The 20,819-nt window shown below is 42.9% G+C and overlaps 2 protein-coding genes across 2 annotated transcripts in view; one reads left to right on the top strand and one right to left on the bottom strand.

The window, feature by feature from the left end:
- Nucleotides 1-12,716, top strand: part of sdccag8 (SHH signaling and ciliogenesis regulator sdccag8) — a 45,531-nt gene extending 32,815 nt beyond the window's left edge. Inside the window, exons 17-18 of the mRNA XM_070840505.1 lie at nucleotides 11,346-11,472; nucleotides 11,781-12,716. Of these exons, the coding sequence (XP_070696606.1) occupies nucleotides 11,346-11,472; nucleotides 11,781-11,819 (166 nt within the window). The 3' untranslated portion in view covers nucleotides 11,820-12,716. The remainder of the gene's footprint in view (nucleotides 1-11,345; nucleotides 11,473-11,780) is intronic.
- Nucleotides 12,717-16,984: 4,268 nt separating this feature from the next.
- LOC139210504 (RAC-gamma serine/threonine-protein kinase) overlaps nucleotides 16,985-20,819 on the bottom strand; it is a 45,910-nt gene continuing 42,075 nt past the window's right edge. The window contains exons 10-13 of the mRNA XM_070840506.1: nucleotides 19,387-19,601; nucleotides 19,095-19,182; nucleotides 18,207-18,309; nucleotides 16,985-17,222 (exon numbers count right to left, since the gene is read on the bottom strand). Coding sequence (XP_070696607.1) covers nucleotides 17,137-17,222; nucleotides 18,207-18,309; nucleotides 19,095-19,182; nucleotides 19,387-19,601 — 492 coding nt within the window. The 3' untranslated portion in view covers nucleotides 16,985-17,136. The remainder of the gene's footprint in view (nucleotides 17,223-18,206; nucleotides 18,310-19,094; nucleotides 19,183-19,386; nucleotides 19,602-20,819) is intronic.

Below are 20,819 nucleotides of genomic sequence, written 5' to 3'. Positions count from 1 at the left end.
CTATGCATGTACACACTGAGGTCACACACACACACACACACACACACACGCACACACACGCACACACACACACACACACACACACACACACACAGACCAACATAACACCAACATTTGCTTAACCACACATAGTGACAGCAGAGTGTGTTTGTCAGCCCTGGGTGTGTGTGTGTGAGTGTTTATGAGAGCACACAGCTCACTGTGCAGCCCTTTAAGGAGAGCAGCAACATATACGCAGATGTGCCTGGAGATCCACAGGCTTCACTGGGCCATATGGCCTCCACGAAGAAAGATGGTGCATGCGTCTGGAGGAGAGCGGGGGAGGGAGGGAGGGAGGGAGGGAAGGATAGAGTGAAGGATGGAGGAGGGATGGAGGGCCATGTGTGGTATGAGCTGTGCAAGCAGTTGTTGAAGTATGTATGCCCGTGGATGTGTGTGTGTGTGTGTGTGTGTGTGTGTGTGTGTGTGTGTGTGTGTGTGTGTGTGTGTTTGCACCAGAGGCTCCAGGAGATTGGTTAATGGAACAAATGGTCGCGGCGGGCCGGGGAAGAAGGAACAGGCTTGGTGCTACCGCGGGCGGACAGCGAGCCCCGGGCGAGGGCTGCTTCATCTGGGCTCCTGCCACACACACACACACACACACACACACACACACACACACACACACACACACACACACACACACACACACACACACACACACACACACACACACACACCTCTGTCAAACCCTCTTCCCTACCCTCCACCCCCAAACACACAGTGTGCTGCCATGCCCCAGAAGCAAAAGGACGCTCCTCGCAAAAACTTTTCATTTGCAAATTAAGTTGGCAGCGGCTGAGCAGAAGAAGCAGGGCAGCTTTCATTTGTCTCATCTGTGTGTGCACGCACACACACACACACACACACACACACACACACACACGGGTATTTTTGTGTGCATCTGGGTGTATGATGAGTTGTAACTTTGTGTGTGATCTGAGAGGTACGGAGAGATGGAGGGATGATAACAGAGTGAGATGTGGATGAAGACAGTGAAAAAGGCCCAGAGTGCAGTGCAGCGTTCACGTTTCACACTTTGATATTAACATCGCTGCTAAAACCCCATTTATACAGATTTTGACGTTTTTTAGCTGCTGCTGTATATTTTCTGAGCTCTTTAAATTTGTTATATTTAGAAAAACATTTGATATAACTGACTCGATGCACTATTGAAAAAATACATAAATTCTCAGATGTGGCTACTGACTGACTGTAAATGTGGGGAAATCTGCACCGTATTAAGACAGAGGGACAGGTCAGTCCACTATTGGTTCTGTTCTCCGTTTTTCTCTCAGGCTCGTGTTCTCACCCCTGGATGGCGCTGTTGTCGTCCTCCCTTCTCCTTCATCTTCCTGTCCTTCTCTTCTCCTCGCTTCTATCTCTGCGTTGCCCAGCTGGCTTCTGTAGCCGGGAGCGACTGCAGGGCGGCCTGCTGAAAGAGCATTGTCAAACGGTGGCTTTACAGCTCTATCACATGCACACACATACACACACACACACAGGCGCACAGATTTACAGCTCAGATGTCGCGCTGTAGCCAGAGGCTTGCAAGCTGGAGCGTTAACTGTGCAAAGCGTCACATCTCAAGCCCCAGTCAGTGACACTCACTAACGCTGCTTCATAACACTACAACTAGTGCAGAAACACCTGCCCCTTCTTTAGAAAAATGTTCAAAGTAGCAACAGCAGAAACACTTTAATGCCGGGAAAGCAAACACAAGACTTAAAAAGAGTCAGCAGGCCTCACGGCAGCAAACTCTTTGACATTAAATAGATGATAACAGCCTGCAGCAGCACTGAAACCTCTGTTAATGCAGTGGAGAAATGAAAGCAGAGACAACTTCTGTGCTCATCCACAGCCGATCATAGCGTGGCTCTTTTAAGTCTGTGAATATATTTCCAACATCCCTCTTGAACGCTTTCCAAATCTCTTTTTAATATATTGTTTAGAATACCATGGACATTTTATTTTACACTTTTTGAACTTTGTCAACCGTCTCCACACTGACGTTCATTAACTCTCTCCTGTGACACCATGCTATTTTAATTCCCTTATTTCTCTCACCCTTAATGTTTATATTCTTTATTTAGAAAGCAGAAAAGGCAGATCTACATTCTGTCAAATGAATAATAAGATAAGAGAAAACAGCACTGTTTTAAAGAGGTGTAGGTCTTAAGCACTTCAGAATCCCACATTTTTGCATGAAATTATATTTTTCTTTCTGGTGTGAGACAACTGTGAAATAACTGATAAAGGAGTTCGGGGCCAACACCAATGCTTGGTAACGATACTTTTAAACATTTTAGCCACCATCCAGGGATCAGTTGGCTTCATATCTGATATCTTATTTTTAAAATAACATTATACATTTTCTGTCATCGAGTGCAGACTTTTAAAATCAGTGAGCACTTACAGCTGCATTCCCACACAACAATAACTCTGATAACAAGCAGACGCGATGTTTACTGTGATTAATGAAACCATTTGATTTTCAATTCTGTTTCAATTTTCTATGAAAAATTTTAAAACGCAGCAGAACATTTTGGAAAATGCAGCAGAAACGTAAAGCACATGATATTTATAAGAAAACAGAAAACACTGGTGTAATATTTTAAAGATTTGTATTCCAAAAAGGATTTGGCCCACTAGTGATTTCTCACAAAACTAAACTGACATTAAAATACCTTCACTCATGTCAGTCAGACGTGGAATCAATGAGTAAATAAGTAAAGATTTATTTATATTGTAAACTGTAAAGCACTTTTCAAAACAAAAGTGCTTCACAATAAAAGCATTTAGCACCAAATATCAAACAAGATTGATTGTAACAAGCATATCAATAAAATAAAAACAAAATATCTGCTGAGAGAAGTGAAGGAACTGAAGTGAGTCTTGAAAGATCAAATATTTAGCGAGTCATTATTTAAAATTTAAAGGACAAAAACAGCCACTGTTCTTTTTTTAGCCGCTGGTTGGCTCTTATTCAATCCACTGTGTTCAGTGTTGAGTTGGAAAATATGAAGGAGAAAATTCTCACGCAGGCAGCATCACCGATTTTAAAACTGATTTATCAGTTGAATGATTGATTATCGCCGCAGTGTGTTTGCCCTCTGTGATTTAGAACCGGGAGGTCACTCGGCCACACGGTTTGTCTGAGCACCAGAAGATTTTTACATTAATTTAATCATTTATTAGATGTCTGTTTTTATACAGCACGCAAACCAGTCCAGTTAAAAAGCATGTCAAAGTTAAGTGGCTCTGATTTAATTCTTAATCACAATATTGATTTTGTTATGTTTTACTGGATTTTTATCCTTTTGAAGCACTTGAATGTGAACATAAATGATGGCTGGATGTTCGGGAGGACTTTGCTTTTTGACTTTTTTCTTTCTTTAGTTCTACAGCATAAGCATTTTTTTTTAAATACTCAAAGTGAAATTTTATCATGTGCATTAGAAATGATGTTATGCTGTGCTCTCTTACACATTCAGTACAAGACACTTATGTGTTATATATTCTAAAAATATACTATCTGTATACATAGTGTATAATATTTAGATGCTGATCTTGTGTGTATGTGTGTCTGTTAGTGTCACTCGGTTGTATTCACACTTGAGCTGCGAAGGAAGAGTTACAGACATGTTACGAGGTCCTGAGCAGGCAGATTTGGAAATGACAGGTAACACGAGGTGACGAGACGCCACAGGAAAATCAACGAAAATCAAATAACTGAGGGAACGCGTGACGGCCTCATCCTGATCAAAACACACAGTGTCACCAATCGTGCTCCCGTGTCAAACGTGCATGTTAGCAAGAGCAACAACTGGCATGACAGGTTGGTGGAGGGGAACGGGGCCCGGCCCTCACACACACACACACACACACACACGCATTCTTGAGTGCAGTTGTGTGCTAGCCAAGATTTAGCTAGAGCGCTGGGGTGTGAGGGTGGTGATGGTGGGCCTGGGATTGGGCGAAATATGGTTGTGTGTGTGTGTGTGTGTGTGTGTGTGTGTGTGTGTGTGTGTGTGTGTGTGTGTGTGTGTGTGTGTGTATGTATGTGTGTGTGTGTGTGGCAGCTGTAGCCTTCATGCCCCTGGCAGTGTTGTTGTAACCAGGCAAGCCAAGTCCGTCTGCCTGCATTCTTCACCCCCAAGGCCCCCTACCTCACACACACACACACACACACACACACACACACACACACACACACACACGCATGCATGCGAGTTCAGTTAGTCAAATGATGAGATTTTTTCATTATCTTTTAGGGTTAGAGTTACGCTTTCCTCTTTGTGCGAGTGTGTGTGTGTGTGTGTGTGTGTGTGTGTGTGTGTGTGTGTGTTTCGTCGTGTGACTCTCTTGTTGCAGATCTCCTTACAGGAGAGCAGTTGACATTTGCTCTTTAATTATAGTCCACATTCATCTTCATACTCTCTTTATTTTTCTGCCAATAAAGCAGAGGTCTCCATACTTAATCTCATAGTGTCCCTCAGTGTAATCCACGCTGAGTGGTTATTTTTGGAAGGACGTCACTCTCATAATGTATGCACTGTCCAATAAACATTTTCTTTTAACGGACACGCTCCACTAGCTGATTTGTTTAGTAATAAAAACATTCATATGGGGCTGTTGAATGACAGGCCTGAACGCTGCTTCCATATCTCCTTTTTCTATTACCGACTCCCTGTTTCTCTAACATGACGTTAGCACTTTCCCTTTGGACCGTGCCTTTAGGACATATGCTCCCACCTGTAAATAAATGCAAACACAGACAAACACACACACAACAGAGTTTAGACACTAGCTGTGGGCTACGACTGATGTATACCACAGAGAGGTAACTGTGTCTGCGTGTGTGTTGTAATTAATCTCCTTAGTAGCAGCAGTCAATAGAGAGTGCGGCGGTTCGAGGTGCAGATTGTGAGCAGAGTTTGATTATCGGGCTGTCAGGGGAAATTACTGCAAACTGCCTCCCAGCAAAACTTGCTTTTATTATGACTGCTGGAGAGCAAAATGCACACTTACTACCTCGACTGCTCTGGAGGCTGTTTCAGGTATTTTTTGGAGGACAACTGAGGGATTGTTTCAGTGTAGGTGTGTGTCAGTAAACCGTAGGATCCAGCAGGTGGTGTCCTTTCACCAGGTCAGTGGGGAGGCTCTCCTCCTCCAACCCCCCCTCCTCACCCCCACCACCACAACCCTCCCATCAGCCAGGCCAGCAGCAGGCGGCAGGGAGGTGACGGCTGGAGCCCTCAGCCTCTTTGTTTCTCCGTGCTGCACCTCACCCAGCACCACAGACCGGCAGCCCTTATTTTCCACACACTGCAGATCCTCTTCACCTAGACATCCATTGATCTGCCCCACCATCAGTCCATCTATGAATCCATCCAAACTTCCTTCCCTCTCCAGCTCCAGGCAGCAGGCAGAGGCGAGCCAGCCTGCAGTGTGTGTGTGTGTGTGTGTGTGTGTGTGTGTGTGTGTGTGGGTTAGTGGAGGGCATTGCCCGAGCATTAAGCCGTATTAAGCCCTAATTAATGAGTGTGCCAGTCGATAGAGGCCAGTTATTGGATTTGCTGCTTTAGCTGCTGGAAGGAGTGCTGCCTTAATCACACACACATACACAACATACACACACACACCCTCTGAGGCAGGGTATGCAAGGTGAGACAAGGGGCGGATTAGAGCAAGAGAGAGTGCGTGCGTGTGTTGTATAAGAAGGCCAGAGGTTGGAGGCTCTCTGGCCATACAAACTGAGTGCGTGAGGTTGTTTCTGTTTGTGCCAGGGTTAAAGCTTTGCTTACTGTGTTACATAAACCTTCAGCTTACAACCTGTAGCCGCTTTAAACATCTCAGGCCACGACCTGACCGACTGATTTACTGGCTTCCTGTTCATCTCCCTTACTGTCAGACTGCTATGTGTGAAAGCCTGCTGGCGTTCTGCAACTGTGTTTTGGACTTAAACTACAGACATTTCTCTCATTTTCAGATTATTTCTTACAGGTGGTGCCATTTCTTCTTAATACTTGTATTTCTCTGGAAATGGAAAACCAGAGTTGTCAATAAAAGCTTCATAAAGACATGAGGACTAGTGTGCTCTCAGATTATAAAAATATATAAACTATAATCCACCTGAAAACAGTGGTATGTTTTTTCTGTGACGATGTTTTCTGGATAATCTTAAAATTCTGATGCAAGACACTGTAGGATACAATATTTTTTGAGTTTGACACATTTGAAAAGGATTGATTTTGATTGATGATTTGATTTTTCTTTCTCTCACCTTTATGGAAGTTCTGCATTAAATCCCTGGAGTACTCCTTTAAGTTAAAGCTGGGGTAGGCAGTTTATTTTTGGTTTCATTGAGCCAAAATCCATAATTACCTTTCAGCATGTTGTAATTTACGTTGTCTGAGAGAAAACTAGCCCTCTGCATGTCCCCTGGCTCTGTTTTTAGGATTTATACTAAACTCTAGCAGTCGACGGGAGACATTGGCCAATCACATCCTTTTCAGAAAGAGAGCATTCCTATTGGTTGTTTTACAAATGTATGCATGTCCGTTCAGATGACAGTGAAAGCCTGATGTAATGGTGAAAAGAGGCTATTTCAGTATTGGAACAACTGTCTGCACTGCAAAGTAATACAAATGAAAGAAGACAGGCGTAACAAAAAGACACTACAAGACAGGCAGACAATAAACGCACTAAAACATGAGTCAATATCAGTGAAGCGTTTAAGAGTTGGAGAGAACTTTGCGATGAAGCTAACTTAATTTTCCTGTAATATGTAAATGTTTGCAGTGGCGTGCTAGCCTGTGTACACAGGTTTTCTATGACAGCAGGCGATGTGTAGCTATGATTAATGTTGCTGATAGTTTAGCCTTCTGCTAACTGTAGCCAAAGGTTGCAACTAATTCTAGTTCATCTTTATGTAGCTAACATTAGAGCTTTGAATCACAGTACACCATCTCAAAGGGCTTCACATGTCCACACACTTGCAAAGAAAACACCTCTCATACCAGATATACAGTATAACGGCTCTGGAATCACAAACACCATCAGATGAAGCTTCTAACTTCATTTTCCTGCAAGTATGAAACATGTGCAAACATGCTGCTCACTCGTTCTTTGGGAGAGCTGCAGGAGGAGAGCTGTATTCTTCAAATTCTGGCGTTTTTTTGCCTTTTCAGAGAACCCCCTCCACTTTTAAACCATAAAACCTTACATAGGTAACTTGTTATTAAAACAAAAACTTGTTCTTCTAATACTTCTAGACGTAGTTGAGAAAACATGTTTTTAAAAGGGTGAACAGGTCGTTATGAGAACAGATCATGAATGCACTGTATGATTCCTCAGAAATGATTCTTTTGTTTAGTTACCATATCAGGATGTTTTCTATCAGCAAGTTGAATAAACCCTCTTTACACCGTTACATTTATCTCTGCTAGCACCCCAAGTGTAAAACTCTTCTTGGCAAACAGTGTTGGCGCATCTGCTGCTTTACAAACGTGGACTGGATAATCTCTAAAGGAGACTGCTGTATATTCACTTTCCGGAGAAGATTATTTTGTTTGGTGCATCTACGTGTACTAAGATCAGAGGTTGTGATTGGATAAGGATTGGCATTTTCTCAGCATGAATCAGATTAGTTTGGTGGTGTGGAGTTAAAGGCCTTCAGTCGACACATTCTCAACACTTCCCTCATCAAACATTTACAGGCTCGGTTTCTGACCTTTAGGTCCTCCGCTGTGTGTGTGTGTGTGTGTGTGTGTGTGTGTGTGTGCGCACTTGTCTCCTGCACTTTGTGTGTAGCACATCGGTTGAGTCTGTATCTTGTGTCTTTGCTCACCACAGCAGGGCTCTTTCTGCATGTATGTGTGTAACTGTGTGACGTGGTGGTGGCCTGCTGTGTGTCTACGTAGGAGGGAGAGTGGGAGGAGGAAGAGAGGGGGTGGCTGGTCAGGACAGCTTGGCAGCCGGCTGTAGGAACACCAGGCAGGGAGGGGAGCCACCGCCCTCGGCCTCCAGGACTGGACAGAGCCTCCAGATCTCAGATAAACCGCCCAGCGCGCCTTCGACCAGGATGGAGGAGAGAGGGAGGCTGAAGGAGGGCAGGTTATAGCTGGGGGGGTAAGCAGGGGCAACTGATGGTGATGTAAAAGGAAGCTGAGAAAGTTGATGATGATGATGGAGGGGAGTTCCTAACAAAGAGGGACAGGCAGGAGCAGGATTAAACCCTGCGGTTGAAAATGAGGCAGCGCAGGGCAGAGTGAGGGCAACGTGGGGGGAAAAGCAGGCAGCAGATTGTGGAGGAGAGTTGGGATGTTCGCTTCCCCCCGTCTGTCACACACAGGCAGCCCTGCCACTGCCAACACGACCAGCAGGGCAGGGGCATCTGTCTCCCCCCCAGCTACCTCTCTGTGCCCCCAGCTACAACTCTCCTCACCCTCCTCCTCCTCCTCCTCCTCTCTCTTCCTCTTCTCGATCACACGGATCACCCCTGTCTACTTGTCACCCTCTGAACCTGTGAAACAGTGACAGATGATGACTCTATACATAGTGGCGTGTGATATTTTAAATCAGAGGAACTCCTACTTGCAGTTCAACCACAGAGTAAAGTTTCTTTTTCTGTTTTCTTTTAAATAGTCTCTTTTGAGGCCTAAAGAAGTGTGACTCTCCTGTAATTTCACAGGAAAAAAAGACTAATTTCAGACAAATTAATAATCTCACTGCTCCTCAGACTTCTATTGTGACCCCTTGAGGGTCCTGATCCCCAGGTTGGGACCCACTGACACACTGCAGTGGGCTGTGTGTGAATGGGTATGTAAATGAATGTGTGTGTGTGTGTGTGTATGTGTGTGTGTGTGTGTGTTGACTAACTGAATGGATGAATGAATGAATGAAATGATGGACTGCTGGTGGGAAATCTCTCAATAGACATTCCACCTCCACCCCCAAACACAGGCAACACACACACATTATTCATACAATTTCCCCCCAAACCCAGCTGGAAAACACCACCTCCCAACACACACACAGACTCCAGAGAGTTTACACAGAGTTTACTGTCTGCAGCCGCCTCTGTGTCAGAGGGGACACACTAATTAGGACGTCCCGGTAATGATCAACGCTTTGCTTCATTACAGCGCACACACACACACACACACACACACACACACACACACACACACAGAAGTCTCTCATCAGACTGTGAACCGACTACAGGATGACAATGTGCTGATATGATGTCAGATTTTATGAATTTGATCAACTGACTCAGTGCCCAGACGTGCTGCTGTAGACTGCAGTGAAAATTCAGGCTCATCCTGAAGTCAAAGTTGCTGTCAGCGTGATTTCTGCGTAGAAATGATCACTGACATCTTACTCAGTGCTCCAACTCTGACCAGGGTTTCACTTTGCAGTTCACCAAAACTACAAATGCACTGTAACATGTTTTGTTTAGTGTGGTATCAAGCCTGCAGTGGTGGAAAGTCTGTTGACTTAAGTACTGTACTTCCATTTCATGCTCCTCCATGTTTCTACTCCACTACATTTAAGAGGAAAATATTTAAAAATATTTTACTCCTCTACAGTTATCTGACGGCTGTAGTCAGTAGTTACTTTTCAAATTATATTATATTATTAAGATCATAAAAACTATACCAAACCAACTGCAAAGTTGTGTCTACTTGCGGTGCCTTAAAGGTTCGCTGCTTTCTCATTATGTTTACAGTCACTGTTTCACCCACCTGAATACATTTTGTGCATCCTTGAGGTCTAACAAATGCCACGTAGAACATTTAAAATCCCGTATTCTTTCATTTATGTTTTCTAGCTTGCAGTCTTCTTCTTCCCTGCCTTTTGTTTGCACATTCCTACATTTCTTGGTGCATTAGCGCCACCTGTTAATCAGCGGTGTGGTGTGAACTCATTGGCTAGATGTGTTTTGCATCAACCGCACGCAATCCCAACAAATCACTACAAATTCATGCTGCAGAACAATTTTCTCTCGTACCATAATCATCTCACAAGATCTATTTGGGTCTATCTAGTAATGTAATATACTTAAAGGATAACATACAGCAAGCCGGCCGTTATTGCAAAACTAACCCTGACAGGATGATGCATCATCCTGTAGAATGCCACAACTGACCAATCAGAATCACGTATGTGTAAGAAAGCTGTGTAATTAGATAACGAATCAGTCCCAGGGGCTAAATACTTTTACAGGCTGTACATTCAGTACTTTGGGTACATTTTGCTGACAACACTTTTACTCACGTAAACACAGTTGTCTCATGCATTCAAACGTTTACTTAAAAGTGCCACTAAAGTCTGATAAAAGTGGTGCAGCAGTTCAAGTGACAAAGAGCTGTGCATCCTATAAAAATGTGATCTTATTCACTCCTTACAGTTTAAAGTTTTAAAATTGGCAGCAGCCTTTTAGCTCTTAAAGTTTAGTTGTTTGAAGTCCCTCAGAGCGCACATTGTATCATCGACGCTGTGGGCTGATTGGTATTTTGCCAAACTCCAACTAAACATCTCGGCCCAGTAGAGACACACCAACCTCTCCCCTTCCTCCCCTCATACCTGATCGCAAACTTTAATCAAAATCAGAGAAAACTGATTCAATACAATTGTCATTTATTTTAATTATTCCATCCTCTAAAAAAGGGAGACTGTACTGTAGTAGAGATGTGATTTTATTTAATCGATTAGTAGATCAACAAGAAATCAACTGCCAGCTATTTTGATGATGGAGTTATCACAAGAAAGACATGTTCTTTCAAAACGTTTGCTGGTTTCAGCTTCTCAAATGTGAGTATTAGATCCTTTTCCTCTCATGCAGAAGCGTAAACTGAATATCTTTGTTGTTTTTGGATTGTTGATCTGAAAAAACAAGACGTCATGTTCGGCTGTAGGAAATTAAGTAAGATTCAATACACAAAGCAAGCGATTTATTGAGAGAATCATCAGCAGGTTAATTGATAATGAAAATAAATGTTAGTTGCAGGCCTTGTCCGATCCATACATCAGTGTCAGTACTGTCCAACATCGATTGTGTAGCAGATCAGCTATTTTTCAGCTCCTTCATCACTCTAATTATAAAACGATCACTGCTGCCACATTTATGTAAACAGTGTTGATTACTTGATCAACACAAAGTCCAGTGATATTAAAAGCTCTTTGTGGATCCAGCTCTCTTTCAATATTTACAACATTTGGTTTTATATCAGCCAGGAGGGTACGTTCCTCTCACACAGTTTCAGTCAATATTGTGTGTGTGTGTGTGTGTTTTGCAGACTGCAGCAGTTGGACCGTCACTGTCAGAGCAGCGCCCAGCAGGTGTGTGAGCTGCTGGCCAAACAGAACCAGCTGATGCAGGAGAGAAACACACTCGACGAGGAGATGCAGAACCTACACATAGAGGTACCCACACACACACACACACACACACCTACGCACCTTATACACACAGCAGAGTGTGTGACTCACTGCTCTGTTACTAAATGAATTTGTGATGGTGTCTTTGCTCTCCAGGAGAGAAGCTTTTTGTCAGTTTACTGAAATAAAGTCAGTCAGAAGACATTTGTTCCTGCATGACTAATGATTCTGTCTCGTTCTGGATTTACTGAAAAACATGATGTCTATATTCTGCTCTGATTCATTATCAGAGATTATGTGTGTTAGACGTTCAGATACCAGTTTTATTGAGTGCCGTGTTTGTGTCTTTCTAGCTTCCTAACACCAGACGAGTCGATGCTCTGTCCACATGAGTCTGTCCTGCCTGTTTCCTCCTCTTGTTTGTTTGGATCTGGATGTTTTCACTGTCAGAAATGTTCTGTTGACAAGAGCATTAAAACTGTTATTTATGCTGTTTTACAGCAGGTGATGTGCAGGGACACAGGTGTGTTCATCCCTTTTTTATTAAGGTACACAAATGTTTTATTATCACAGCTGAAAATCAGGTTTCTATTTTATCTTTTACATTTGCCAATAGACTGTTACTGTGATATGCTGAGTGCTTTTTTTTAAAGTCTTGTTTATTGTTTTTTTCTCACAGATTTAATAAGAAAAATCACTGGTGCACCAGTGAGCGCCTTAGCTGTTTTTTATCAGTTGAGAAGATAATAAATATTATTTTTAGCCACAAACCAAACAAGAAGTCAAGACCATCGCAGCAGATTGACATAGTGCTTTATTGAAGCCGTCTGTAAGAAGGAAAATAATGTGCATCCCTATCATATACATTTTATGTGTAAAAATACTAAGGATGTACAGTGTAAAAAACAGCTTCATGTTGATGGTAATTTGTTGTTTTCACATCCTCGCGGCCTCACTGGCCAGCAGCACTGCATCTTAACAGCATGAGGGACAGAAAAAGGCTGTTTGATCGATATGCTGAGTTTCCCCGACACTGTCTCAGATTCAGCATCATCTCTGCTCCACTGACATGTCGTAGAGCAGAGCCGACTTCAGTGTTACGGGGCATCAGGGAAACGTGGCCCACTCTGCGAACAGCTTGCAGCTGTCCAGACATGTCTCACACAACTGTAAAGCTACAGTAGATGGACATGGACATGAAATAAAAACTGAGTTACACTCTGTAATATTTGTACATGTTTGCCGTTTTTTGTTTGCTGTTTATAAATAAATGCATCTCATGCTTGTTATTCTTGTTAATAATCATGATGATAGTAGACTAGTACCAGAGAGAGCAAAGAGAGGGGAGGAATTCTGTCGTAGACACGAGGTCAAACACTTTCAGAAATCCTTCCAAAAACTGGAGCCATTTACTTAACATCTGCATTAAATACCGGGCTGAGTGTGGCTTGTGATTTTGTTTTGGCTGACGCCGTCTGTTCATTAACAACAGACAAGATCAATACAGAGCAGCTGAGGTCTTTGAAAGGATTTTACATATTCAAATACTATTGGAGTCAGATCTGTTGTATGATAGATTTACAGTACAAACAGCAGCAGCTTTAAAAGTGAACACTGTCAGTGCAGCGTCAACATCTCACATACCGTCGATTCACGCCAGTCAAGGGCACCAGTAAAGCTGTGAAGAGGCTTAAACTGAACTTCAGCATCCAGTTTAAAAACCTCTGTTTGGTGACAACAACCGAGGAATGAAGTTAAATCACCTCCTGCGCCCACGACTGATTCATAGTCTTTAAGGGAAAACCCATGCTGATGAAGAGGACTACCAAGCTCCACCTTCTCCACTTACAGTAGTTGGAGGAAAACTTTTTATCTTTTATGATCTCCAACCGTAGAGTCAGCCTCTGGCATTGCTGCTGCCAGTAAATGAGGACTGACCAAAGAGAGCTGGAGGCTCTCCGGCAGGAAAACTTTTCAAAACATAAGAGTGACATCAGTGGAGTAGCAACGACTGCTCAGTGGATTTCTCCAAACGTTTTTGTTAATGAAGACTAACCAATTTACTGAAAATGTCCACTGAGTGTGTTTCACAGCCCACTCTACAGTGGCAGCACTGATTCGTCTCTGGCATGTGGGACACAATCACTCGGGTCTTGCCAACTCTGGACATCAGAGCGACACCAAAGCTATCGGTATATGCGGAGGGGAGATGTGCTTTAAAAATCCTCATTTTCTTAAAAACATAAAAAAGCTAAAAATCTTCCTTTAAAGCAGGGCTGAATCAGATTCCTCTGAATCATATAAAAAGTGATGGATGTGAAAGTGCTGTGGCCAAAGCTACAAAGCAGTATTTTATGAACTCTGGTTTCTAATGATTTTGGCGTAAGCGTGCACATACAGCTAGAACTCCTCAGTCACTTGCAGACCTGGGTCAAATCAAAGCTGAAATCCTTCCAAATACTTCGGAGCGTTTGCTTGAGCCTGTCGAGGGTGCCAGCTGGGTGGGATTGGGCTGCTTCAGCTGTGCCAGACAGGCTCAATCGATCACAGAAAAGTATTTTTCATAAGAGTTCAGAGTGTTACTTTGACTCGGGGCTGGTAGTGCGGACAGAGGACTACAGCATGCAGGCCAGCGCCATCCTTTTATACTTTCTGCCATAAAGCGCCTTTGCTAGCTAATAGCAATTGAATGGATGTGCAAGAGTAAAGCATATGGACTTCAGAGCAGCGGAAAAACAGGTAATGTGTCGTATAAGAGATATCTCTAAAGACAAAAGAAAAACACATTTAGGAGGCATTTAAGTTTAGAACAAAGTCTGAAGACTTAAACTGCTGAGTGAAACACAACTACACCCCCTTTACTGCTAAACTCCAAAACAAAATGACATCAAATAAATTAAATAGAAAAGAAATTCAAGTTATCCGTCAATAATAATAATAAAAACATTCAAATAAATATGTTGGAATACAATTTTCTATGTCTAATGAGAGCACATCCCCTGGTGCTCTCTTTTTAATCCGTGTCATCCAGATATTGAAGGCGTCTTCCATATGATAACACATTTCAAATTTTTAAAAATATATTTCCTCACATTTGGTGATTTTTTTTTATATTGACTGAAGTGCTGGGTGTCAAAGGTTTTGACTTGTTCTGAGCGAAACCATAAGGCTTACTGGCGTTTGAAGACAGAAATTGAGGGGATTTGAAATCTTGTTGGTCAGACTGGAAGACATGACGACGCAAACAAACACAGTCCAGACCGTGTTGACAGGTGACAGCGCACGTTAAAGACGGCACAGATCGCAGGGATGGCTTCGTCTGATCATCCCCACTTTCAAAGTAAAGGTAACGTTATCGGGCGAAAATACTAAAATCCAAAGAACCAACAGGAAAACACTGACCGACCTTACGCCTCTCTTTCGACTTTCTCGTCTACTCTGTCTCAACACACTTACAGTAAACAGTAGCACTTACAGTTCAGTATCGAGTCCTTTCCATCCTTCCTGCTTTACATTCAGACTTCTGTGCTGCACTTGTTTCCTCTCTGCTCAACTTCCACTTCGTCGTTCTCCCTGAACTCTGACTAAGCCTTCACCGACACATACCTGTTTTAGGATTAAAGGTGGGGGACATTTGTGAATCAGTGGGATGATTTGGATAAAGCTGAAGGAGAAAAGGTGATTAAATAAATACATTTCTGGGTCTTTAAAAGAAAAGGTGATTAAATAAATACATTTCTGGGTCTTTAATGTGTCCTGTCACCTCTCGGCTGTCACATTTTGGTCACAAAACACAAAAACATCATTTAAATAAACAATGGAGCAGGAAGGCTATCTGCTTTCCCTCCTACATTCTTCAGCCATTTTTGTTTCTTGAGGTGCCTTTTTCCTCTCAGCCCTAAGAAATATTTTTTTCTAGAATAATGTAATAACAATAGAAAAAGTTAAATATAAAACCGATGAGAAGAACAATAAATAGAACATATATATATTATAGCCATTGCTGTGATTGGTGTAAACCCATATCTGTTGATGCGTACCTCCTAACAGACCATAATGTCTTTTAAAAAAAAAAAAAAAATCCTTCATAATCTCACAGGAAACAGGAAATCTGCTGTTACCTCACTCATCAATACGTCATAAATGATCACATTATAAATATTTCATATCATTCTTGGAGCCTGTCACCTGTACTCTCTCTCTTCTCATCACAATGCAACAACCTGCCGTCCTGGACTTTTCACTCAGTGGTGAATGTGTTCCTGCTGCAGTTTCCCTTTCCTGCATAAAGACAGAGAGGTACAGCCGTGTGGTTTCTAAAGCCATGACAACAACATGTCACAGTAAAGCTTTCCGTCGTCGACACTAAAGTACCATTTCATTTTCCCTTTTGGGACAGAAGAGATTTAAACTCAGAGGGAGCTGTGGTTGAGAAATTAATTAAAAAACAAAAAGTTTGAGGGGACCATTCAAACCAAACATTTTCCTCTCATTTTCACCTCTATGATGGACATATCAACTGCCTTGCACTGCATTGTGGGTAACGTAGTGAAGCTCGAGGTTTGGGAGCTTCATCCTTATGAACTGCTGTGCTTTGAGGTGTGCTCTTAAACACAAACTCTTGATGGTACGTCTCTCACACACACACACACACACACACACACACACACACACACACACACACACACACACACACACACACACACACACACACACACACACACACACACACACACACACACACACACACACACACACACACACACACACCCCATCGTTCTCTTAATCTACAGAGTTGTTGTGTATTAGAAGTACATTAGGAATAGCAGCAACACCTGTTCTGCAGCTGTACAAGCATGGACGTCAATACAGGTGGTTGATGGTTGCTGGCACCTGTGTAATGATCTGCAGCATTAAGCTAGTAGTGTAGCACCGGGTTTTAGTAGTAGCAGTAGAAGTATAGTGGTAGGAGGAGTAGTTGGAGTAGTTGTAGTAGTAGTTGAAATAGCAGCAACAATAATGAATTGCACTGAGCAAAACCTGAGTCAAATCCTGCTTGACAACATGAGGTGTGTAGGATTCTGCTCACTGATGACGACTGTTTCCTCAATGCCAGGCAGCCTCAATCCATCCCAGAATTATTTATGTGAGGATTTAATACCAGACGCCAGTGCCTCTCTGAGTCTGAGTATCTGTCCATTTGTAAAAGCCTGAGATACAACTGGTAACGGCAGTTTGGGGTTTGAATGACTTAAAATGCTGTATCTCCATCTTACAGAGAAGAAGCCACAAAAACTTCTCCTTAAAAATGCATCAGCTGTTGTCTAACTTGCTCAGAAGTGTTTAGAGTTTGGCAGGACCAACACATGTCAAAGCACAGCAGCTCATCAGTGATGCTCCTGTCTTTTAAGAGACATTACATAGTAACTGATCACATCACAGTTCGGATCACCAAGGGTTGCAGTGCAGGATTAGAAGGTAATTTGCCTGGAAGTTCTCTCTGAAAAGGGATTCACACAAGCTGAAAAATAAAAAATAAATAAATAAAGAAGCAGACTGAAGAGGTGAAAAAGAGAGGAGAGGGAAGAGGAGAGGAGGGGAAGGGCAAAATCCTTCGGTTCGTTCTGGGCCGGTCCAATCTGTGGGTCTTTTTGTCCCACGCTGATGACCTCATAGACCAGCTGTGATGATGTCACTGTGATGGACAGTTCATTCCCGCCCACTGGCCGAGTAGGAGAACTGAGGGAAGTGTGGTCGTCTCTCATTGTCCAGACAGTCCATCCCGTCCTCGTCAACTACAGAAAAATGTGGATTCAGGACTCAGTTCATGTGTATTTCCACGTTGATTTTATAATCACAAAATACAATCAAACAATACAAAGCTCTGTGTTTGTGGTACTAAGTTATTGTACTGTAGAGTACAGCACAATTCAATTAACAAGTGTGTCTTTGATGTGCCTCTCTCTTGCTAACTAACTGATGTACGACTGATAAAACAAGTGGAACCTCACATTAGCACAGAAAAAACACATCAGTTCCACTCATGCATAATTCAGTGCCATTTTGAAACCGCCGTCTTTAGTTCACAAGCTTGTGAAGCGCTGCATGTGTGGCCTGAGGACTATTACCAGAGACACTTGAGTAAACAGGCAACAGACACTTTGGAGTGTTTGTTCCCCTGGTTAACTCAAGTGGAAAAGTCTCACCTGAAGACAGAGGGGGAGTGCTGATAAACTGTTTAAATCTGCAATCATTAAAGTAAAACTAAAAGAGCAAAAAGGCTGAAGTTGGTCACTATCAGGTGCTTTACAAATGCAGCTTTCTGAATATCATGATCTTCTGCATAACGATTGAGACAATATCTGATGCTGCTCATGTGGGGATTCTTGAATCCTTAATTTTGAATTCCTGAATCTTTGGGTCTCTCTCTTAACTAAAGAGTTTGGTCTAGACCTGCTCTTTATGGAAAGCGCCTTGAGATAACGCTGTTATGAATTGACGCTATATAAATAAAGATTGATTGATTGACATACAGTTTATGGTGGGATGTGTGCTTCTTTATTTTGAGTACCATGTCATAGTTAACTTAAACAAGCACACCCCAAACCAGAGAATTAACTTTTCCTGTCACTCTAATTCCATCTCTCCCCTGAGGATATTTGCAGCTTTGTAAAAAAAAAAAAAAAAAAAAGAGAGATTCGTTAAGTTTAAATGTGGGCATGTGTTTGTATGTATATTTGTGAGACTGAGAGACAGAGAGAGACACAGGAGAGACTCACATTTCTCTGGTGGAGTGATTGTGATGGTCTGGGCTGTGAACTCTTCATCAAAGTATCTGGTGTCTGTCTCCGATGTCACCTGAGGCTTGAAGGGAGGGACCAGCTGGGGCAGAGACGTGAGGAGGACACAATGAGGAGAGATTAGATCGTACAATAACATGCGTTAATGCTGTTCAAAGCTGCAGAGCAGCTGCTAGAAGGACATCAAACTCTGGATGTCTCCATGACTCTGTTGAAACTCACTGCAGTTAAACAGAAAAAAGCAGGTCTGTGCACTTTTGAAGTCTGAACCCCTCAGAAACACTGATCCATCCTCTGAGTTATAACTGATCCTGATCTTGTTTTATTCAGAAATCAGCAGATTCAAAGTACCCTTCCATTATCTCAAGATGTCAAAAATAGCATGCTTGTCCATGCTATTTTAATCAGCAGACAAGATGACAGGGAAGGAAAGGAGGGAGGAGAGGAAACAAGAGGAGGTGAGGAAAGGAGTGGAAAGAAGGCAGGAGAGGAGAGCAAAGGGGACGACGTAGAGGAGAGGTAGATGTGAGGAAGAGGAGAGGTTAGAGTGATCAAAAGAGGAGGAAGCTCAGCAACTGTCTACTAAAGGTGCTGCCACGCAGGACCCGACTTACACTCAGTGGTGTCATACGAGCAAATACATCCACAGACTGACAGGTCACACTTCTCCAAATCCACGTGTTACACAAACTAACCTGGAGCCTCTGCATAAATTCGTCACACATCCATTACAATATATTACATTTGAACCTTAGAAAGTGTGGGGAGCTCAATTGGTAAGTGCATACCGTCACCCTAACAATGACAACAATGACACATTACACAGTGCAAACACACAAATTTATCATGGATCATGTTGATCCATACCTTTTTATCATAGACATCCTGCCAGTCAACGCCAGAGAAGAAACTGTGTCTCATTATTTCTTTAGCGTCATCTGGTCCTCCACCGAGCCTAGAGGGGAGGAACGGGGAGGAGAGTTATAAAACAAAACTGAGAGGCAATATGAACTATCAAATATGATACTTATAAAATTCTTCAGAACTGATGAGGAAACTCTGTATTAAAAATGAAACAACCGAAAGATAAGGGACAAACCTACAAACCTCTGTATGAGAAGTCTGCCCACATTTATCTACACTAAACCACCACACATACCGTTTATTGGGGTCTTTGATGAGCAGACCGGATAGTAGGGACTTGGCGTCAGCCGAGAGAGTACGTGGGAACTTGATGTCCTCCATGAGGATGAGCTCAAACAGCTTCTCGTGGTCCTGGTTGTAGAACGGCAGTCGGCCGCACATCATCTCGTATGTCACCACACCCAAACCCCACCAGTCCACCGCCCGACCGTAGTCGTTGTCCTCCAGGACCTGAGGAGAGAAGGGAGAGACAGATATACAGTTTCTGCTTTCTGGGACCATTTGTTTTTATTGGACATCTGCTTTTGCTTGGGTTTATTTTATTGGACAATAGACACTGCCCAAGGTATTTGATGAAGACACAGATGAGCAAGGGAAGAGTCAATATGCCATTTTGCTGAAGGGTAAAAATAAAAAATAAAAAAACGTAAAAGCTGTCTGAGATTAACAGAAATGGCTGGACAGATAATGAAGGCTGAGGTGTAGATGCTATCCCCCCCACCATTAGTACACAGACACATGCATACAGAGGCAAACATCATGGGATGGCAGGTCTTCAGAGGCCCCTGTTACAGTAAGGGAGTCAGTGTGCTGGCATGGCCCACCAGATGCCCCCTCTGGTCCCTGCCAGCTCTCTCTGGCACACTGATTATCTCCTGGCAGGGACAGAGAGGAGCGTCCCTGGATGGAAAAGGCAGGAACAGCTCGCAACATGGGTCAGGGCCAGTCCAACCTTCAAGCTGGCTAGCACAGGTACTGTACTGTGAGCCGCTGTGTTGTTCGTGTGAGTGTGTGGAGCGGAAAGAGATCCTGTGAAAGAAGTCACTCCTGTATCAAAGTCTTGTGTCTGGGCTGCCTTCCTACTCTTATTTCCTCCCTCCTCTCCTTGCGCTGTCCTCTCCACGCCGTCTTATCCTGCATTCTTCTCTAATCATGTTTTCCCTCAGTCATTCCTTCGCTTTCATCCTCTCATTTGCCTGTTTGCACACCTCTGGTAAAGTGAGGAAGAGGAAGTGGAGGAAAAGGGAGGCAGACGCAGGAAGAGAGGTATTTCAGGTGCTGTTAATAATCTTATTAACATGATGAGTGTATGTGTGTGTGCACGCATGCTTGTGTTTCGTGTGTGTGTGTGACTGACAGACAGACAGGCAGGGCTGGAGAGCAGCCAGAACAGCATATGTTGTAAATCTCGCCAATAAAAATAACATCTCACTCGCTGTTAATAATGGACCAGGCAGGGTGGACACAAGCACACGCTAACACACACACAAACGATTTTAAATCACATGATAAAACTCTACAGCAAATGTCTTCAAATCAAAAGATGTATAAATATGGTACAGTGACCTAATATCTGCCATTAGCACTAGCGAGATGGGTGGCAGATGCAGATAGCACAAGTGTCATAAATACATAAATAGCTTAGATTGATTGGAGACTTGTTTATCC

The sequence above is a fragment of the Pempheris klunzingeri genome, chromosome 12 (genome assembly GCF_042242105.1).
Source record: "Pempheris klunzingeri isolate RE-2024b chromosome 12, fPemKlu1.hap1, whole genome shotgun sequence".
Classification (NCBI taxonomy): domain Eukaryota; kingdom Metazoa; phylum Chordata; class Actinopteri; order Acropomatiformes; family Pempheridae; genus Pempheris; species Pempheris klunzingeri.
This window is presented reverse-complemented; position numbering and strand designations above follow the sequence as displayed.